At 43.1% G+C, this 18,706-nt stretch overlaps 1 protein-coding gene across 6 annotated transcripts in view; it reads right to left on the bottom strand.

The window, feature by feature from the left end:
* LOC139535394 (rho GTPase-activating protein 40-like) overlaps positions 1 to 17,909 on the bottom strand; it is a 45,679-nt gene extending 27,770 nt beyond the window's left edge. Inside the window, exon 1 of one of the 6 annotated variants that reach the window (XM_071334754.1) lies at positions 17,804 to 17,909. In XM_071334754.1, the coding sequence (XP_071190855.1) occupies positions 17,804 to 17,820 (17 nt within the window). In that variant the 5' untranslated portion in view covers positions 17,821 to 17,909. The other 5 variants (XM_071334755.1, XM_071334753.1, XM_071334752.1 and 2 more) reach the window with 5 other exon arrangements.
* Positions 17,910 to 18,706: the final 797 nt, after the last annotated feature.

The raw sequence follows: 18,706 nt of genomic DNA, 5'->3' as shown, positions 1-18,706 counted from the left end.
GAGTCGTAGAACATAGAACAAATAATATTAATGAAAAAAATGTATCTGGTATTTTCCCTCACAACTTTGTAAGCCTGACTATTAATGCTCAGATAACCTTCCAGACAAAATCATATGAACAGAATCAGGCCTGCTTTTATCACTGAACATCTGCAGTACACACACAGCCCATTCCCTATCCATCTGTGCCCTCCTAAAATAGGCTGAACCTGCCACAACCTGTGGAACGCGCACACCACATGATGCCCCACAGAACTAAGTCCTACAGACAAAATCTGCTAACAAACAGCATCAGCAATGAACACATTCTGCTTCCACAGTCAGTCAGCCAACCATAAGGAAACTACTGTTGATTAATTGAAACCCGTGTTGATAGTGAGACTACTGTGCCATGGAGTGGGCGTATAGTATGTATAAGTGCCCCATTACTCAAGAATTGACATCATGATTTAATCAAAGTCTGAGTAAAGCCTGTGATCTCAAGCTAAGATTCTACCCTAACTGAGCAGGCGGCAGCTCCAGAAGCATACATACCTGTTGGTAACTCGGTAGCTTGATTTGGATCGCAAACTACTGAGGGGGCTGCGGGTCAGTCGGAGCCTGAGTCTGTTTAGCGGCGTGTGAGGTAGAAACTGCCTGGAAGAGTTGGACATATGAGCGAGCCTGCACACTACTTCCTTTCTGCCTCCCATGTCCTCCCACTCAACAAATGTCTCCAACAGCAGAATCAACTGGCTTTGACCAGTCTTCGAATAGGATAGCAATCTATCTTCAGTTTCCGCTCGAATCAAAAATCGGTCAGTGCTCCAAGGCTTTTGCTGGCCAAGTGCATGTAGAGTTAGACGTATGTGGAGTGACTGAAGAAGGAATGTGCGAGTGATGGTGGCTACGCCTCCACACCACTTCAGTCATCAACACCTAGCTAGCTGTTCCCTCCCTCTGGGGACACACCCTAACCCTGTAGTCCTGGCTCCTATACTACCACACATCTAGAGCCAAAGTGGATTAGCAACACCCCCGCCCACAAAGCACACACAACTTTCACAGAAACACACATTGCAGCTCCCTCCAGTCCAAGTCCAAAACAAACTCCCATCACAAATCAACTCCAACTAAGACAATGTCAGTGCACCAAAGCTGATAGGTTATTGATAACAGAAATGTTGACATATAGAAGATAATTAGGCCCAGGGTGGGAAATGCTGGTAGATTTTGGATAATATATATTCTTACCAGCCACATTGGTGGGTGGTCACACAGAGCAAAAAAATCCAAAGCACACGTGTGTGTGTGTGTGTGTGTGTGTGTGTGTGTGTGTGTGTGTGTGTGTGTGTGTGTGTGTGTGTGTGTGTGTGTGTGTGTGTGTGTGTGTGTGTGTGAGTGAGTGTCAGCTCTGGAAGAGATAATCTCAATGCTAGAGTGGTGATGCTAGTGTGATTTATCTTCATTCTTTATTTATTTTCTGAAAAACATTTGGCTGCGGCCGATGGACCAAAAAGTGAATTTCCCACCCTGATTAGACCTACCAAGATCAAAAACCAGTGGCCCTTTTAATTCCACTAAACTGACACACACAAAAAATCGAATCATTCCTTTTTACCATCCACATTCACACAGACCATACGTTGGTTTGCTGTAGCAGATGTAGCAAACTACTAAGACTAAAATGTTAACGTAATGTATTGCGTATTCACAAAACTGTTATTTTTATTTATTTTTTTCATTTTACAGCTAAATACAATCTCCATCAGCTCAATCCAATAAACCTAAATGAGGAAGATAGCTGTAGTGACGTCGTCGTTCCCTGAAAGTAAATACCTGGTTATTAATGGTCTCCATACCTGTGGAAGGTGACGGGGTTGAGAAAGCCAGGTGAACAGGCCTGCCAGCATTATCTGCCAATGAACCTCATCCTTCCAATCTCATCTACTCTCTCTCTCTTTCACTCTCTCTCTCCCTCTTTCATTTTCTCCACTCCCGACAACACTACTTTTTCAGGAGACGATGTAAACAGAACAGACAGGCTACAGCGGGTGAAAGGGGGGGGGGGGGGGGTAGATCATGTTGTTTTGAGACTATCAACAACAGACCAGCTTGATATCAAAATTCTCCTCATTGTATGTCAAATGTAAGTCGGACATTATCTTCAATATTGATATCAGATAAATGCTTACAGCAGTATAAGCAGTTCAGGCTGATTTGAGGCTGATATGCTTACATTTTGATTCAACATTTAATGAACCTTACAGCCTATTGTATAGAAGCGGGAAAGTGGTGAAGCAAGTAGCATATTACATATGCTTTTATAATCAGGTCACCGATTAGAGTAGTTTCTTGAAAGGTATGAAAAGGGCTATTATTAGGCTTTGTTTTTGTTGTTGTCAGAAAACCCGTCTTGAAGCATTTGAAACTAAATACATTCAGCTCAGAGCAGAACTATCCGTAGAAAGTCCCACACGGTGTTTACAACCACAGGAATATTCCCCTGAGATTTCAGTGAACCCGGGTAAGTGAAAGAGATCGGTAGCGAGCTTGCTACCTCTATGCTAATGTTAGTTAGCTATAGAGCTACCGCATTTAGCTCATGTCTTCCATCTAAATAACACCGATAAAACTAACCAAATTTAAACATGTCTGCCAGCTGTTGGTAGCTAACTGCTGACACTGTCATAGATAATACAAGCCTATGGGAAAGAGTCATTTTCAAGGTGTTTGTGGCGACTGCGTGTTGCGGTAATTCGGTTGTTCTGTGGCTCTGGGGGAGTTTTCTATATGGCCTGCCGAGTGGGGGCTAAACTGAAATGCGATGCTTTGGCTATGGATCTGATCGCCAATCCCTGATCGGCTTTCTTTGGAGGGGTTTGATTGTGGATTTTGATCCATGGGAATGGGAAAGTTTATTTTTGGATGTTCTTGTTGAAGAGGCAGCAGATAACATCAGCTTGCTAGAGCTAGCTATCCTCTTCCTCCATTTCTGAATGAATTTGTGGCTATTTCTTGCAGTACACTGTAAGTGAGAGAGATTTTGTTTGTGTACTGCCATATGTCGATAACATCGCTAAGTTTGTCACCGGTATGGACTAGTAACTATCCTAAACCTAGCCAGTTAGACAGTGATAGCCGCAAGCTAAAACCGGGGAGAGAGTGGAGAGAATTCACTTTCTATAAAGACTGTAATTGTAGCAATATGTTGTGAATATTGTAGAAAAATCCAAAAGTGTCACTTACAGTTTATCATGTACATTAGGCTACAGGCAATATATTCCTATACTGTGTGAGTCATAGAAAATTACGATCTTGCGTTCGGGGCTTTCCGGCAGTCTTCATGGTTTTTATATGTGCGGAAAATAAATTGTACAATCGTAAACTAACAAATAATTGTTCAAGTTAGAACCCATGTAAATGTGTTAATGTACAGCACCAACTACATAAATATCTGATAAGGTCCATTATCTGCTACATGGACTGTCACAACCCAGAGTAACCCAATGGGTAACAAGTCAAGTAATGAAGTAATCTATTCGGTCATCTCATCACTGATAGACTGGAGACTACTAGGCCACATTCTTAATCCTAACAGCTGAATTCCTTTGGAATCCTCTTATGTACTAGAGAATTCAACAGTTAAGTCATGCAGACCTCGCCTGGTTGGAGTCTCTGTTCAGCTATAACATTCCACTCCTTACCACGCCTGTCATTTCCCAAATGTCAAAAAGACCGGTACCCAGACTAATGCAGACCTGGGACAGAGACTTTCTTTCAACGGGTGATCACCACAGTACATGGAGGGAAGAAGGAAGGAAAGAAAGGCTCAGTGAAGCAAGTACTCTGATCAGTGCTCTGATCGGTTGTAAATTGACAACACAGCTCATTATCAATCAATCAGTACTCAAAAATGTTTCTCTATTCCCAGCACACAATGTATTGTGCTTCAGAGTAAAAACAAGAGCATTGGTAGAAGTAATCCATTCATTCAGAATTAAGTTCTATATGACAACACTGTAACTCAGTCAATTACATGTCCAGTAAGAAGGGAAGAGAGTTCATTTACATAATCCAGCAGCACAGACCCATGAACCCAGAGTTGAGTTGAGGTTAGGGCCTATTAGGGCCTAGTATGAGCCTACCTGGCCTTGGGTGTGGGTGGTCCATTGGCTTTTTCTGAGCCTTGCTGCCTGGCCCGGGAGCCACTTCTCCACAATGGCATCCTGCCCGTCTCCCTTTCTACCCCAGGTAGGCTGTGATTGTTGCTGCTAACGCTGCCTGCTGCAGCGTAGTAGTATAGGAAACAGCAGCTGCCTCCTGCCTAGCTGCCTCCGGCCTTCCCCACTCGCTCCACTCTGCAAGCTGCTTCCTTGTAATCGCCTCAGGCCGTAAACACATTACAGTCAGCAAGGAAGTTAGGACAGGGACTGTTTCATTGGTCTCACTGTGTTAGTGGGACGTCACGCTGTCCGTCGCATCCTGAGACAGGAAAGGAGAAGGCCGGGCTGATGGTTACAGGGATAGGGGGCTGGGGGTTGTGGGCAGCATGCCTAGCTGAGTCTAACCAGTGGGTCTACAACACTCCCACCTACCAATGCAGCCTGGTCTCAGAGCAAAACATATTATATTTGACAAAAATATCCATTTAGTATGATAGACGTAACATAGTAAATGTAAATCCGGGACACTCAAATTAGTATGATAAATTGTGTTTGGTATGGACAGTAGGTTACTTTTACTGCAGGGGGCTAAATCAGGGTCACACAGAGTGTTTCTTAGTCTTAAACAAATATACGTTGAAACAAAAGTACACCTCTCACACATGATTATGGGCTTAAAAAAATAAGACACCTGTACCATGTCAGATATACAGTGGGGAGAACAAGTATTTGATACACTGCCGATTTTGCAGGTTTTCCTACTTACAAAGCATGTAGAGGTCTGTAATTTTTATCATAGGTACACTTCAACTGTGAGAGACGGAATCTAAAACAAAAATCCAGAAAATCACATTGTATGATTTTTAAGTAATTCATTTGCATTTTATTTTAAAGACCACCAAAAATTCAGACATTTTCATCCCCAATTACAAGATTTTCAGACAAGATAGAACGGCCAAAGGGGGCGGTGTTGCAATCTACTGCAAAGACTGCCTGCAGAGTTCTGTTATACTATCCAGGTCTGTTCCCAAACAATTTGAACTTCTACTTTTAAAAATCCACCTCTCTAAAAACAAGTCTCTCACCGTTGCCGCCTGCTATAGACCACCCTCTGCCCCCAGCTGTGCTCTGGACACTATATGTGAACTGATTGCCCCCCATCTATCTTCAGAGCTCGTGCTGCTAGGCGACCTAAATTTGAACATGCTCAACACCCCAGCCACCCTACAATCTAAGCTTGATGCCCTCAATCTCACACAAATTATCAATGAACCTACCAGGTACCACCCCAATTCCGTAAACACGGGTACCCTCATAGATATCATCCTAACAAACTTGCCCTCCAAATACACCTCTGCTGTTTTCAACCAAGATCTCAGCGATCACTGCCTCATTGCCTGCATCCGTAATGGGTCAGCGGTCAAACGACCTCCACTCATCACTGTCAAACGCTCCCTGAAACACTTCAGCGAGCAGGCCTTTCTAATCGACCTGGCCGGGGTATCCTGGAAGGATATTGATCTCATCCCGTCAGTAGAGGATGCCTGGTCATTTTTTTTAAATGCCTTCCTCACCATCTTGAATAAGCATGCCCCATTCAAGAAATTTAGAACCAGGAACAGATATAGCCCTTGGTTCTCTCCTGACCTGACTGCCCTTAACCAACAGAAAAACATCCTATGGCGTTCTGCATTAGCATCGAACAGCCCCCGTGATATGCAACTTTTCAGGGAAGCCAGAAACCAATATACACAGGCAGTTAGAACAGCCAAGGCTAGCTTTTTCAAGCAGAAATTTGCTTCCTGCAACACAAATTCAAAAAAGTTCTGGGACACCGTAAAGTCCATGGAGAATAAGAACACCTCCTCCCAGCTTCCAACCGCTCTGAAGATAGGAAACACTGTCACCACCGACAAATCCACTATAATTGAGAATTTCAATAAGCATTTTTCTACGGCTGGCCATGCTTTCCACCTGGCTACCCCTACCCCGGACAACAGCACTGCCCTCCCCTCTGCTACTCGCCCAAGCCTTCCCCATTTCTCTTTCTCCCAAATACAGTCAGCTGATGTTCTTAATGAGCTGCAAAATCTGGACCCTTACAAATCAGCCGGGCTAGATAATCTGGACCCTTTCTTTCTAAAACTATCTGCTGAAATTGTTGCCACCCCTATTACTAGCCTCTTCAACCTCTCTTTCGTGTCGTCTGAGATCCCCAAAGATTGGAAAGCAGCTGCGGTTATCCCCCTCTTCAAAGGGGGACACACCCTTGACCCTAACTGCTACAGACCTATATCTATCCTACCCTGCCTTTCTAAGGTCTTCGAAAGCCAAGTCAACAAACAGATTTCCGACCATTTCGAATCACACCACACCTTCTCCGCTATGCAATCTGGTTTCAGAGCTGGTCATGGGTGCACCTCAGCCACGCTCAAGGTCATAAACGATATCGTAACCGCCATCGATAGGAAACAATACTGTGCAGCCGTATTCATTGACCTGGCCAAGGCTTTTGACTCTGTCAATCACCACATCCTCATTGGCAGACTCGACAGCCTTGGTTTCTCTAATGATTGCCTCGCCTGGTTCACCAACTACTTCTCTGATCGAGTTCAGTGTGTCAAATCGGAGGGTCTGTTGTCCGGGCCTCTGGCAGTCTCTATGGGGGTGCCACAGGGTTCAATTCTTGGACCGACTCTCTTCTCTGTTTACATCAATGATGTCGCTCTTGCTGCTGGTGATTCTCTGATCCACCTCTACGCAGACGACACTATTCTGTATACTTCTGGCCCTTCTCTTGACACTGTGTTAACAACCCTCCAGGCGAGCTTCAATGCCATACAACTCTCCTTCCGTGGCCTCCAACTGCTCTTAAATACAAGTAAAACCAAATGCATGCTCTTCAACCGATCGCTGCCTGCTCCTGCCCGCCTGTCCAACATCACTACTTTGGACGGCTCTGACTTAGAATATGTGGACAACTACAAATACCTAGGTGTCTGGTTAGACTGTAAACTCTCCTTCCAGACCCACATCAAACATCTCCAATCCAAAGTCAAATCTAGAATTGGCTTCCTATTCCGCAACAAAGCATCCTTTACTCATGCTGCCAAACATACCCTTGTAAAACTGACCATCCTACCAATCCTCGACTTCGGTGATGTCATTTACAAAATAGCCTCCAAAACCCTAATCAATAAATTGGATGCAGTCTATTACAGTGCCATCCGTTTTGTCACCAAAGCCCCATATACTACCCACCACTGCGACCTGTACACTCTCGTTGGCTGGCCCTCGCTTCATACTCGTCGCCAAACCCACTGGTTCCAGGTCATCTACAAGACCCTGCTAGGTAAAGTCCCCCCTTATCTCAGCTCGCTGGTCACCATAGCAGCACCTACCTGTAGCACGCGCTCCAGCAGGTATATCTCTCTAGTCACCCCCAAAACCAATTCTTCCTTTGGACGCCTCTCCTTCCAGTTCTCTGCTGCCAATGACTGGAACGAACTACAAAAATCTCTGAAACTGGAAACACCTATCTCCCTCACTAGCTTTAAGCACCAGCTGTCAGAGCAGCTCATAGATTACTGCACCTGTACATAACCCATCTACAATTTAGCCCAAACAACTACCTCTTTACCTACTGTATTTATTTATTAATTTATTTTGCTCCTTTGCACCCCATTATTTCTGTCTCTACTTTGCACTTTCTTCCACTGCAAACCAACCATTCCAGTGTTTTTTAGTTTTTATTTTACTTGCTGTGTTGTACTCACTTCGCCTCCATAGCCTTTTTATATTTTTATTTATTTATACATATATTTGTTTGCCTTCACCTCCCTTATCTCACCTCACTTGCTCACATTGTATATAGACTTATTTTTTTTCATCTGTATTATTGACTATATGTTTGTTTTACTCCATGTGTAACTATGTGTTGTTGTATGTGTCGAACTGCTTTGCTTTATCTTGGCCAGGTCGCAATTGTAAATGAGAACGTGTTCTCAACTTGCCTACCTGGTTAAATAAAGGTTAAATAAAAAAAATAAAAATAAAAGACCAAATATGTTATAAATGAGGTGAAGGAATTATGGTTCACTTATCTTTCAGGTAAACTTCCCGGAAGTGAATGAAGGGAAGTGGATGATCGTAGATGACACTCCCCCTTCAACATGCATACTATAAACAGATCAAACTCATCTTGTCTCCTCTTATTATCTTTGGTTGATGCGAAAAAACAAACATTCCGGCGCGCACAAACAACCAATTGTCGGATTACTTTCGATTTCTAGAAAGTGTTTTACTCAATTATTTCGATAAATGGTGAGCTCACCCGTGATGTGATGAATTATAAATAGTAATTGCTATTAGCTAATTCATATTGTAGTTTATGTCAGCCGAGAGTTTTAAAAATATGACCGCTTGTTACATCAATCTTTCCTCAGTTAACGCTAGGACAAATGTAGCGTACATTTTCCGGTTTGGATGATTGTGTTATGTCTGAACTTCTGTGAATGTCTGAACATTGCATCCAAAAATAAACTGGTCACATTCTGGACATAACTTTGTAAGGACTGCGTTTGTGCAAAATGTTTCTGTGAAAAAAACAGTGTGGCCAGCTCTAATGCTGATTGTTGCGTCAATCGAAACTGGACATTCTAAATAAGCATTCTAATCACACCGGTTTGAGCGTACGCTGCAGGGACCACTGTAGAATGATCACAGCCATTTGTTGGTATGTGTGAAAAGGAATGATGGAGGCCACTGTGTTCTTGGCGACCTTCAAAGCCGCAGACATTTTTTGGTACCCTTCCTCAGATCTGTGCCTCGACACAATCCTGTCTCATAGCTCTAAGGACAGCTCTGAGACCACGAGAGGGCTCTTTGGAGGAAAGGAGGATGGTTAGCTGGGGTGTATGGGTGGGCGTATAACTTTAGCATTTTAGATAATTAGCAACATTTTAGCTACTTTGCAACTACTTAGCATGCTAGCTAACCCTTCCCCTAACCCTAACCTTAACCCCTAACCTAACATAGCATATCATACTACAGCAGTCAAATGTAGCATATCATACATATTAAAGCAGTCGAACATAATATATCATACTGAACAGGTCAAATGTGATCTATATGTACTACGACCGCTATTACATTGGTAGGCCAATGTAATGTATCCTAACGTAAAGTAGTGCTGAGCGATTAACCGAAATGTCAGTTATTTAAATAACTAATTGACCAATGTCGGTTCGACTATTTGAATTTCATTTCATTCATAAATCATAAATGAGTGTCTCAGATTTACGTACAGAATAATACGAAATGCTCTGAGACCTGGTCAAGTGAACCCAGGCTCAAGTCTAGACCACTATTGCCCACCCAAGTGTGTCACCATTTTCATCACCTTTCATTCTTTCCCCACAAAAGGGTTGGTGTCTAACTGAGTTCCATTGTTTATGGGCATCATGATCTTCCCATTAATTTCACTGGTTTTTGGTGGGAAATCTCAGTACTCCAAACATGTGTATAAGAGGCCATTTGCTCAATAATACTCGGACATCATAACCAATGTATTATAGGCTAATATATGGGAATCAGTTTTGACACAACAGTCATGAACATGCATGTGAAAGTTACGAGCTTGTTCTTAGCTCACATTCTAAGGAACTAGACATCTTAATGAAATGTGTTGTAGCAAAGTACTGTGACAAAAAGTAATGTTGTGGCCAGCTCAGAAAACACGATTATGTATACCGGTATATGGGAAGAATGCATTCCTCATGTGAAACGCCTTCAAGGTTACTGCAGGACAGTTCCTTCACTGATGTACGACATCGAGAGCATTTATTGTAGGTCATTGCTCTGGATAAGAGCATCAGCTAAATGACTATAATATAGACTTTTGTATTGACTTTGTTGTTTTTCTTTTTTAAAACTTTTTTGAATTGATTTAAAAGTAAAAGGTAAAGACACAACCACTGGGCTTATATGTGTTAGACCACCCACAGTCCAAGCACACCACCCACCAGAGTTCAAGACAAGAAAAGAAAGTCACAGCTCATGATTCTGCTGTAAGTAGGAGGTGGAACGTTGCTATTGCGTTGCTATTGCGTTGGAATTAGGCTATACACTTTTGCAACAAAAGGTGTTATCAAGAACCATAACGGGTTCTTCGGCTGTCCCCATAGGATAACCTTTTGAATAGCCCTTTTTGGTTGCAGATGGAACCCTTTTGGTCCAGGTCGAACCCTTTTGGGTTCCATGTACAGTGTAGGTAAACGCCCATGGGCAACTGGCCCAGCAACCTCCTGCCTCCTGGATCCTAAACGGTCACTTGTCCATCAACAGTGCTTTCGTAAAGGATTCAGACCTCTTCACTTTTTCCACATTTTGTTACGTTACGTTATTCTAAAATTGATTCAATTGTTTTTTTCCCTCATCAATGTACACACACACACAATACCCCATAATGATAAAGCAAAAACAGTTTTTTATAAATGTTTGCAAATGTATAAGAAATCTAAAACAGAAATACCTTATTTACATAATTATTCAGACCCTTTGCTATAAGACTCGAAATTGAGCTCAGGTGCATCCTGTTTCCATTGATCATTATTGAGATGTTTCTACAACTTGATTGGAGTCCACCTGTGGTAAATTCAATTGACTGGACATGATTTGGAAAGGAACACAATGGTTTATATAAGGTCCCACAGTTAACAGTGCATGTCAGACCAAAACCAAGTCATGAGGTCAAAGGAATTGTCCGTTGAGCTCCGAGACAGGATTGTGTCGAGGCACAGATCTAAGGAAGGGTACCAAAAATGTCTCCAGCATTGAAGGTCCCCAGGAACACAGTGGCCCCCATCATTCTTAAATGGAAGAAGTTTGGAACCACCAAGACTCTTCCTAGGGCTGGCCGCCCAGTCAAACTGAGCAATCGGGTTAGAAGGGCCTTGGTCAGGGAGGTGACCAAGAACCCAATAGTCCCTCTGACAGAGCTCCAGAGTTCCTCTGTTGAGATGGAAGAATCTTCCAGAAGGACAGCCATCTCTGCAGCACTCCACCAATCAGGCCTTTATGGTAGAGTGGCCAGACGGAAGCCACTCCTCAGTAAAAGGCACATGACAGCCCGCTTGAAGTTTGCCAAAAGGCACCTAAAGGACTCAGACCATGAGAAACAAGATTCTCTGGTCCGATGAAACCTGGGCTCCCTAGTGGCACAGTGGTCTAAGGCACTGCATCTCAGTGCAAGAGGCGTCACCGTGATTGGGAGTCCCATAGGGCGGCGCACAATTGGCCCAGCATCGTCCAGGTTTGGCCGCGGTAGGCCATCATTGTAAATAAGAATTTGTTCTTAACTGACTTGCCTAGTTAAATAAAGGTTAAATTTGTAAAAAATTATCCGAGATTGAACTCTTTGTCCTGAATGCCAAGCGTCACGTCTGGAGGAAACCTGGCACCATCCCTACGGTGAAGAATGGTGGTGGCAGCATCATACTGTGGGGATGTTTTTCAGAGCCAGGGACTGGGAGACTAGTCAGGATTGAGGGAAAGATGAAAGGAGCAAAGTACAGAAAGATCCTTCAGAGTGCTCAGGACCTCAGACTGGGGCGAAGGTTCACCTTCCAACTGGACAACGACCCTAAGCAAACAGTCAAGACAATACAGGAGTGTCTTCAGGACAAATCTCTGAATGTCCTTGAGTGGCCATGCCAGACCCCAGACATGAACCTGATCGAACATCTCTGGAGAGACCTGAAAATAGCTGTGCAGCGACGCTCCCCTTCCAACCGGACAGCGCTTGAGAGGTTTTGAAGAGAAGGAATGGGAGAAACTCTCCTAATTGTAGGTGTTCCAAGCTTGTCATACACAAGAAGACGCAAAGCTGTCAAAAGTGCTTCAACAAAGTACTGAGTAAAGTATAAATGTGATATTTCAGTTATATTTTTTTTTATATATTTGCAAAAATATATAAAAACCTGTTTTTGCTTTGTCATTATGGGGTATTGTGTGTAGATTGATGAGGGGAACAAACAATTCAATACATTTTAGAATAAGCCTGTAACGTAACAAAATGTGGAAAAAGTCAAGGGGCCTGAATACTTTCCGAATGTATTGTATAACCAGCTCAGATCACACCCGATTATGAGGACACCCTGAGGCTTTCACCTCCTGGCCAAGGCATCCATACCTCCCTCATTTCACTCCATATTTCTCTTCTTTCTCCTCCATCCCACCTTCTCACTCCTTTCCCTCCTATTGTCTCCCTGCAAGGCCTAGACCAAGCCCTTTCTCTCCTGGGAATCATCCTTAGCCTTAAAGTAGATTTACACTATACAACCGACTTGGGACTGATTACATAGTTCTGAGCAGTCTTCCCTAGCTGAATCTGAATATATCATCGCCCCTACCTGGTATCACACCTCGTTTGCATTCACAATTGCTTTTCTTATTGGTCTAAATTGCTAGTCAGGAGATGTGGGGAAAATTCTGAGATGTCAGGTGTGGTGCTTTTGTTCCAACTTGTTTAAAGCAACAGATGGATAGCTAGGCTAAGCCATGGAAGAGCAGAACATGATGAGTGCCTTGTGTTGCTTGGTGACCCGACCCCGGTGACCTTGGCATGTGACAGTGATCTGAGCGAGGGAGACAGATCTGGTTGAGCTTTGCACCCTGCCCATCTGATCTTCTCTTGGCCCCCTGGCTTGGTAAGAACCTCACACCCCACCTCACCTCACCTCTAAGGGTCAGTGACAGGCCAGGGCCAGTGAGGAGAGAGATGTAGAGCGAGGGAGAGAGAGAGAGGGAGGAGAGACCTGTTTGTCTCTCTCTGAAAGGATTTAAAAGCAGCAGTGTATTCATCCAGGCCCTGATGGCGACGAGTAGATGATGCTAATCTGTAGAAACCATGACGCTCAGCCGAGGGGGCGCCACATGGCACACTCTGGCTCAGAGGTAAACACTTGACCTTTTCACACTACTGAATCGAGCCAAACTGAACCGAGTCGAGCCAAGCCACGCCAGGTGGCTGGAACCGTGCTGGAAAGCCAGACAATATGAAAATAAAATATCTGGGCTGACATAGAACACTTTGGTTCTGCACCAATGTTCCCTGGTGACATTGAGGTCTCTCTCTCTCTCTCTCTCATTTTGTGCTCTTGTTGGAAGCAACCCCTCCTCCATTGTTGACTAGAAATGAGCTATAACTGGCTAATAATCAAATCAAAGTGTATTTGTCACGTGCGACGAATACAACAGGTGTAGACCTCACAGTGAAATGCTTACTTACAGGCTCTAACCAATAGTGCAAAAAAGGTATTAGGTGAACAATAGCTAAGTAAAGAAATAAAACAACAGTAAATAGACAGGCTATATACAGTAGCGAGGCTATAAAAAGCAGCGAGGCTACATACCTACACCGGTTAGTCAGGCTGATTGAGGTAGTATGTACATGTAGATATGGTTCAAGTGGCTATGCATATATGATGAACAGAGAGTAGCAGTAGTGTAAAAGAGGGGTTGGCGGGTGGTAATAACTCACTAACTAGCAAAGAATATGACGAAATGTGCACACATGGCTACATGCAGCTCTCACTTTGATCTCAAAACACGCGCAACTACTCGCAACCGCTCATACTGTAGCCTATACATAGTCCAGTTCAAAGTAAATGGCACAGATCCATATATGTAAATGGCCTATTTGCATATAGGCCTACTGCAGCTCTGATTGGTTATGGCGCACCGGTCTGTGTAGAGTACGGGCCTGAGTCGTGCCTGACAATGCAATAGAATCCTAATCCAATGCACTCTGCCTGCAAGAAAATCTCTTCCATAATTAGTTTTGCATACAAAATATTGCATAGTTCGTTTTGTTTTGGTTATTCCATTGAAAGTGGCTATTATTGCATTGATTCGATCACAGCTGCTACAGTAGAGCGAAACGTTGATAGTGATAACTAACTGTAGAATGTTGAGTGAAGTTCAATCTAGTGCTTCTCTGCTCAGGCTCATATTTCTGCATGGCAGTACGAGGTGAGCTGCAAGCTGTTTCAGAGGGAACATTGGTCAGCATGTTAGTGTGAAAAAAAGTGCGTTAAAGTATTAAGCACATACATTAAACGTTCAAGACATCTAAAGGAAATATAGGAAAAGATAAAACAGAGAGAGTGTGTAACGATTGTCTATTTCGTCCTCCTCATCGTACGAGGAGAGGCGAGAAGGATCGGACCAATATGCAGAGTGGTTCGTGCTCATGATGATTTATTAAAACCGAAACTGAACACTGAAATACAAAACAATAAACGAAGTGCAGAAAACCGAAACAGTACCGTGTGGTGAAAACACTAACACGGTAGACAAACACCCACAAAACACACGTGAAACCCAGGCTGCCTAAGTATGATTCTCAATCAGGGACAACGATTGACAGCTGCCTCTGATTGAGAATCATACCAGGCCGAACACAAAATCCCAACATAGAAAATCACACATAGACAACCCACCCAACTCACGCCCTGACCATACTAAATAAATACAAAAACAAGGGAAAACAGGTCAGGAACATGACAGAGTGAGGTATAGCCGTTGGTATTCCTATAACAAAGGCAAGTTACATTCACTGACTGAGTGGGCATGACAACACACGGAGTCATCTACATTCCATTTCTTTGTCACGCAAGTCAAATGGAATTTACCTTCACTGTTTCCAAATTCCAAATGTTGACAAGAGGTTATAGTTGTTGCTATACATGGCGCAAATTGATTTATTATCTTCTTCCCACGGTATTGTAATAGAGATGTAGGTTATGTACCCACCCAGCTGCAGTTAGTTCTTTATGTGTCATGGAAATACATGTGGGAAGGGATGTGGACAAGACAGAGAGATTCCTGTGTATTCTTTTAAAACATATCCAACACATTTAGGGCCATAATATTACATCATAACTGGTACAGTAAACTAAATTCCAGAATATGCCAAACAAAACATTCATCTCCCACAGCTGAAAAAGGAATGGCCTTGATGAGTTTATTTTGGTTTCAAACGGTCCTTTTGGCCCTTACTCACATGAGACACAATGCCTAACATGCCTATCAGATAATGCCTATCAGATAATTGCTCAGCATTGGACGGATCCATAGCTTCAACCAACCACATATCATTTCCTGTGTGTAGTGTATTATCCAGTTCACCTGACTGATCAGTTCTCCTCCCAGACAGTGTAGCTTTAACTTTCTGTTCTAATTTCTAGAGGCCGACCGATATGTCATTTTACCAATATTATCGGCTGATATTGGCCTTTTACCAAAATATCGGCCAATAATGAATTCCACCATTACCAATATTCAATAAATAGGATGAAAACGTTTGGCTATTCTCATGATTTGTCTTTATTGTCACAATGTAAGAAATCAACATTTTAAGCATATTTCTTGGATAATTGCTCTTTAGGATGGCCGTTTAGGAGAAGTCAGTGTGGGAAAATGCCACTTTTTCAATTTCCGAGCTGTATATCGCTATCTGCAAATGTTGTCCCCAAAAATCGGAATCGGTATCGGACCCCCCAAAAAACATTTATTTTTTTTAAACATTAGAGGTATTTTTTAAAAACGTGCTCTACTCATTTCCTGGTTGTAATGCTTTAACTGGTTCACCTGCAGTGATCAGTTTCCCTGCGTCCTAGACCTGTAGCTTCAACCACCACATCTTTCGTTTCCTGGGTGTAGTGTATTAAACAGTTCCCTTGAGGTGATCAGATCCTCTCCCAATCCCTGTCCTGGCATTAATACAATACATAACCAACCACACACGTCTGACGTACACGTTCTGCAGCAAAGCATCAAACACAGTAACACTGTCCCATTGTAAACACCTGCTGTCTATGCCATGCCGTTCCTCCCAACCCAACCACATTCCCTCCCTGTCGGTCAGATAATCTGGCTCGAGTTGACGACAACGAGCAATGAAAGCCCTTCTTGTAAACCTTCCCGCCCTTCACGCCATACGGAGCCAAGTGGATCACGCCGCACCACTGTCACAACCCATAGCCTACCTGTAATTAGAGGTATAGTAGACCCACTGCCCTGCATTACAATGGTCATCATCACTCGCACACAATGTGGAATTTTTGCAGTGCAGGTTGAGCATATCATATTGTCTCCAGGGTTCATAGAGGAAGCCTTACATCATAGGCACCCCCATAACAAATCAGGTCTCCCCTGTAATAATTGAAATATCAATGTAGATTGATTAAAAAACTTTGGCCACCCCCAGTAGATGTTGGGCACCCCCAAGTGTGTCATTTGAATTGTGAGCGTGACAACATAATGTAGCCTATGGGATTGTAGCCTACTCTAATTCAGGTCATGATTCCCAGGTGTGCAAGAGATCCTGAAAGGCCAGAAGGGCCTGAGGTTGATCTGATCAGGGTTTGAGGTAGCTGATCTCTTCAATCCAATCAGAGAGAGAGAGAGAGAGAGGAGTGAGAAAGTGTCACCAGGGAATCTTCTTCTGTCCACTGAGCAGATGACCGGATCAACAACACTAGAAACATTAAAAACTAATCACAGGAATTGGGATATCTCTATCTCCCTTTGAGATCGCTTCATTAAAAATATCAAGTTTGGGCGCGGCAAAACAGTGAGTGGACATCCCTTTTTATCCGTGTGTTGCATATGCATACATTATTTGAGCCAGCTCCCGTTTTGAACGTGTGTAAAAAAAAACTCCATGTAGGCTACATGTGTCCATACGCCCATCATGAAACGAGAGATGAGATGATGCTGGTGACCAATGTATTTAGAACTCTTATTTTCCTTCACGAATTGCTTGTTTTCTGTTAAATAGGATTAAAAACCGAGCCCTCCGGCTACCCTTACAATAGGCACATAGGCTATAACAAAGGCTGATTCAACAGATTCGCCAGAAGATAACCGACCCTACCCGCTACACTTGTTTACACTGGGCTGCACTGGGGTCTGAACACAGTCACGGTTACATCAAGACACCGTGGAGCTGGTGCGTGATATGGGTCGGAAAACATACCTCAATGCAGGGATGCGATCTGCCACTATACTCCACATTTTACCCTTATCCACGCTGATACATCGAGAAGATTGAAATAATGCCAGTTTTCCTCATGCTAGCTAGCAGTAGCCACAGCAGCAATTATGGAATGGCAGTGTAACAGTCAAATACGTTTGCTGCAGTGTGTAGCAGCCTATACTACAGGCACTTGAGCATGATGCGCCCATAGCAACAGGTCTCAACACCCTAGCAACCTGCAACCCTTGCACGACAAGACGCAGGATTACAGAAACACAACTGCAAAATGCATGTAAGCAAGCCCAACAACATTTAAAACACATTTGAACTCTAAAATGAATGCACATCGCTTAAAAACATGCTGTGAAATGATGAATTGATAAACTATTGGAATGAAGTGGAATTAGACATAGGCTAATAAATAGGCTAGTCTGTATCATTCTTACCTTTTAAAGAAACATTCAAACCTCCTGTGTGATGCTGCGACTCGGTCTCTGGTTAATATGGGTAGTGTATGTCAGTAATGGAGAAGCGACAGGATCTGACAGCAATGAAATGATGCTGTAGAATGTAACAGATGGTATGAGGCTGCTGCCATCCACGTTATCCTACTCACCTTGCTTGCGATGTCATCACTACAGTTACAGTATGGGTGAAAAACAACCCCCCCTGACAATTTGTTGTAGAGTTGAGGATTGCTGGAGGATTGCCTCTCCGTGCATTTCTTCAGCTGTGGTTGTGCATTCCATGGATATGACATTTTTTAAAATCAGAATCATGAAATACTCAAGAGTGGCGCAGCCTATCAGCTCCAAGATAATTTCATATCTCAACTCAAAGTAAAGAAATATGATATCAATTCGTTTTAAACATATTCATATATTAATAGGCTATAGAATAGATATTTGATTTTGAAATATTGATTACAATACCATGTCATTGTTGTTGTGAGGGTAGCATACTACTGTACCATAGAATATAATAAAATGATACAATGTTCTGTTTTATATATCATAAACACACTTTTATTAATTAAAAAGTACCATTATCTGAAGGTCAGATACAACACAAAACAGATTGTGCTATATGGGCCTACAATAACTCTGAACGCCACTGTACAGTTGGCCTATAGAATAATCTATCTTTTCAACTGGACAGATAGAATTCTGTCCAGCATCCTGTTTTTGTTTTCGTTTCCCTTTAGATTTCTCTGCAGACACTTCAGTCAGTCAGACCTAGTGTTGTATGTGAGCACTGAGGCCAGTAAAACAAACCAAATGTCTTCCTGCCATTGTTCCATCACACACACACACACACACACACACACACACACACACACACACACACACACACACACACACACACACACACACACACACACACACACACACACACACACACACACACACACACACACACACACACACACACACACACACACACACACACACACACACACACCAGATGAGGGCTAGGCCACACACTCTGGGCAAGTCTCTCCTCCCACGCACTGATCATA

Source organism: Salvelinus alpinus, chromosome 12, assembly GCF_045679555.1.
Source record: "Salvelinus alpinus chromosome 12, SLU_Salpinus.1, whole genome shotgun sequence".
NCBI classification, from domain to species: Eukaryota; Metazoa; Chordata; class Actinopteri; order Salmoniformes; family Salmonidae; genus Salvelinus; species Salvelinus alpinus.
The sequence above is the reverse complement of the archived record's forward strand: the minus strand, read 5'-3'. Positions and strand labels throughout refer to the sequence as shown.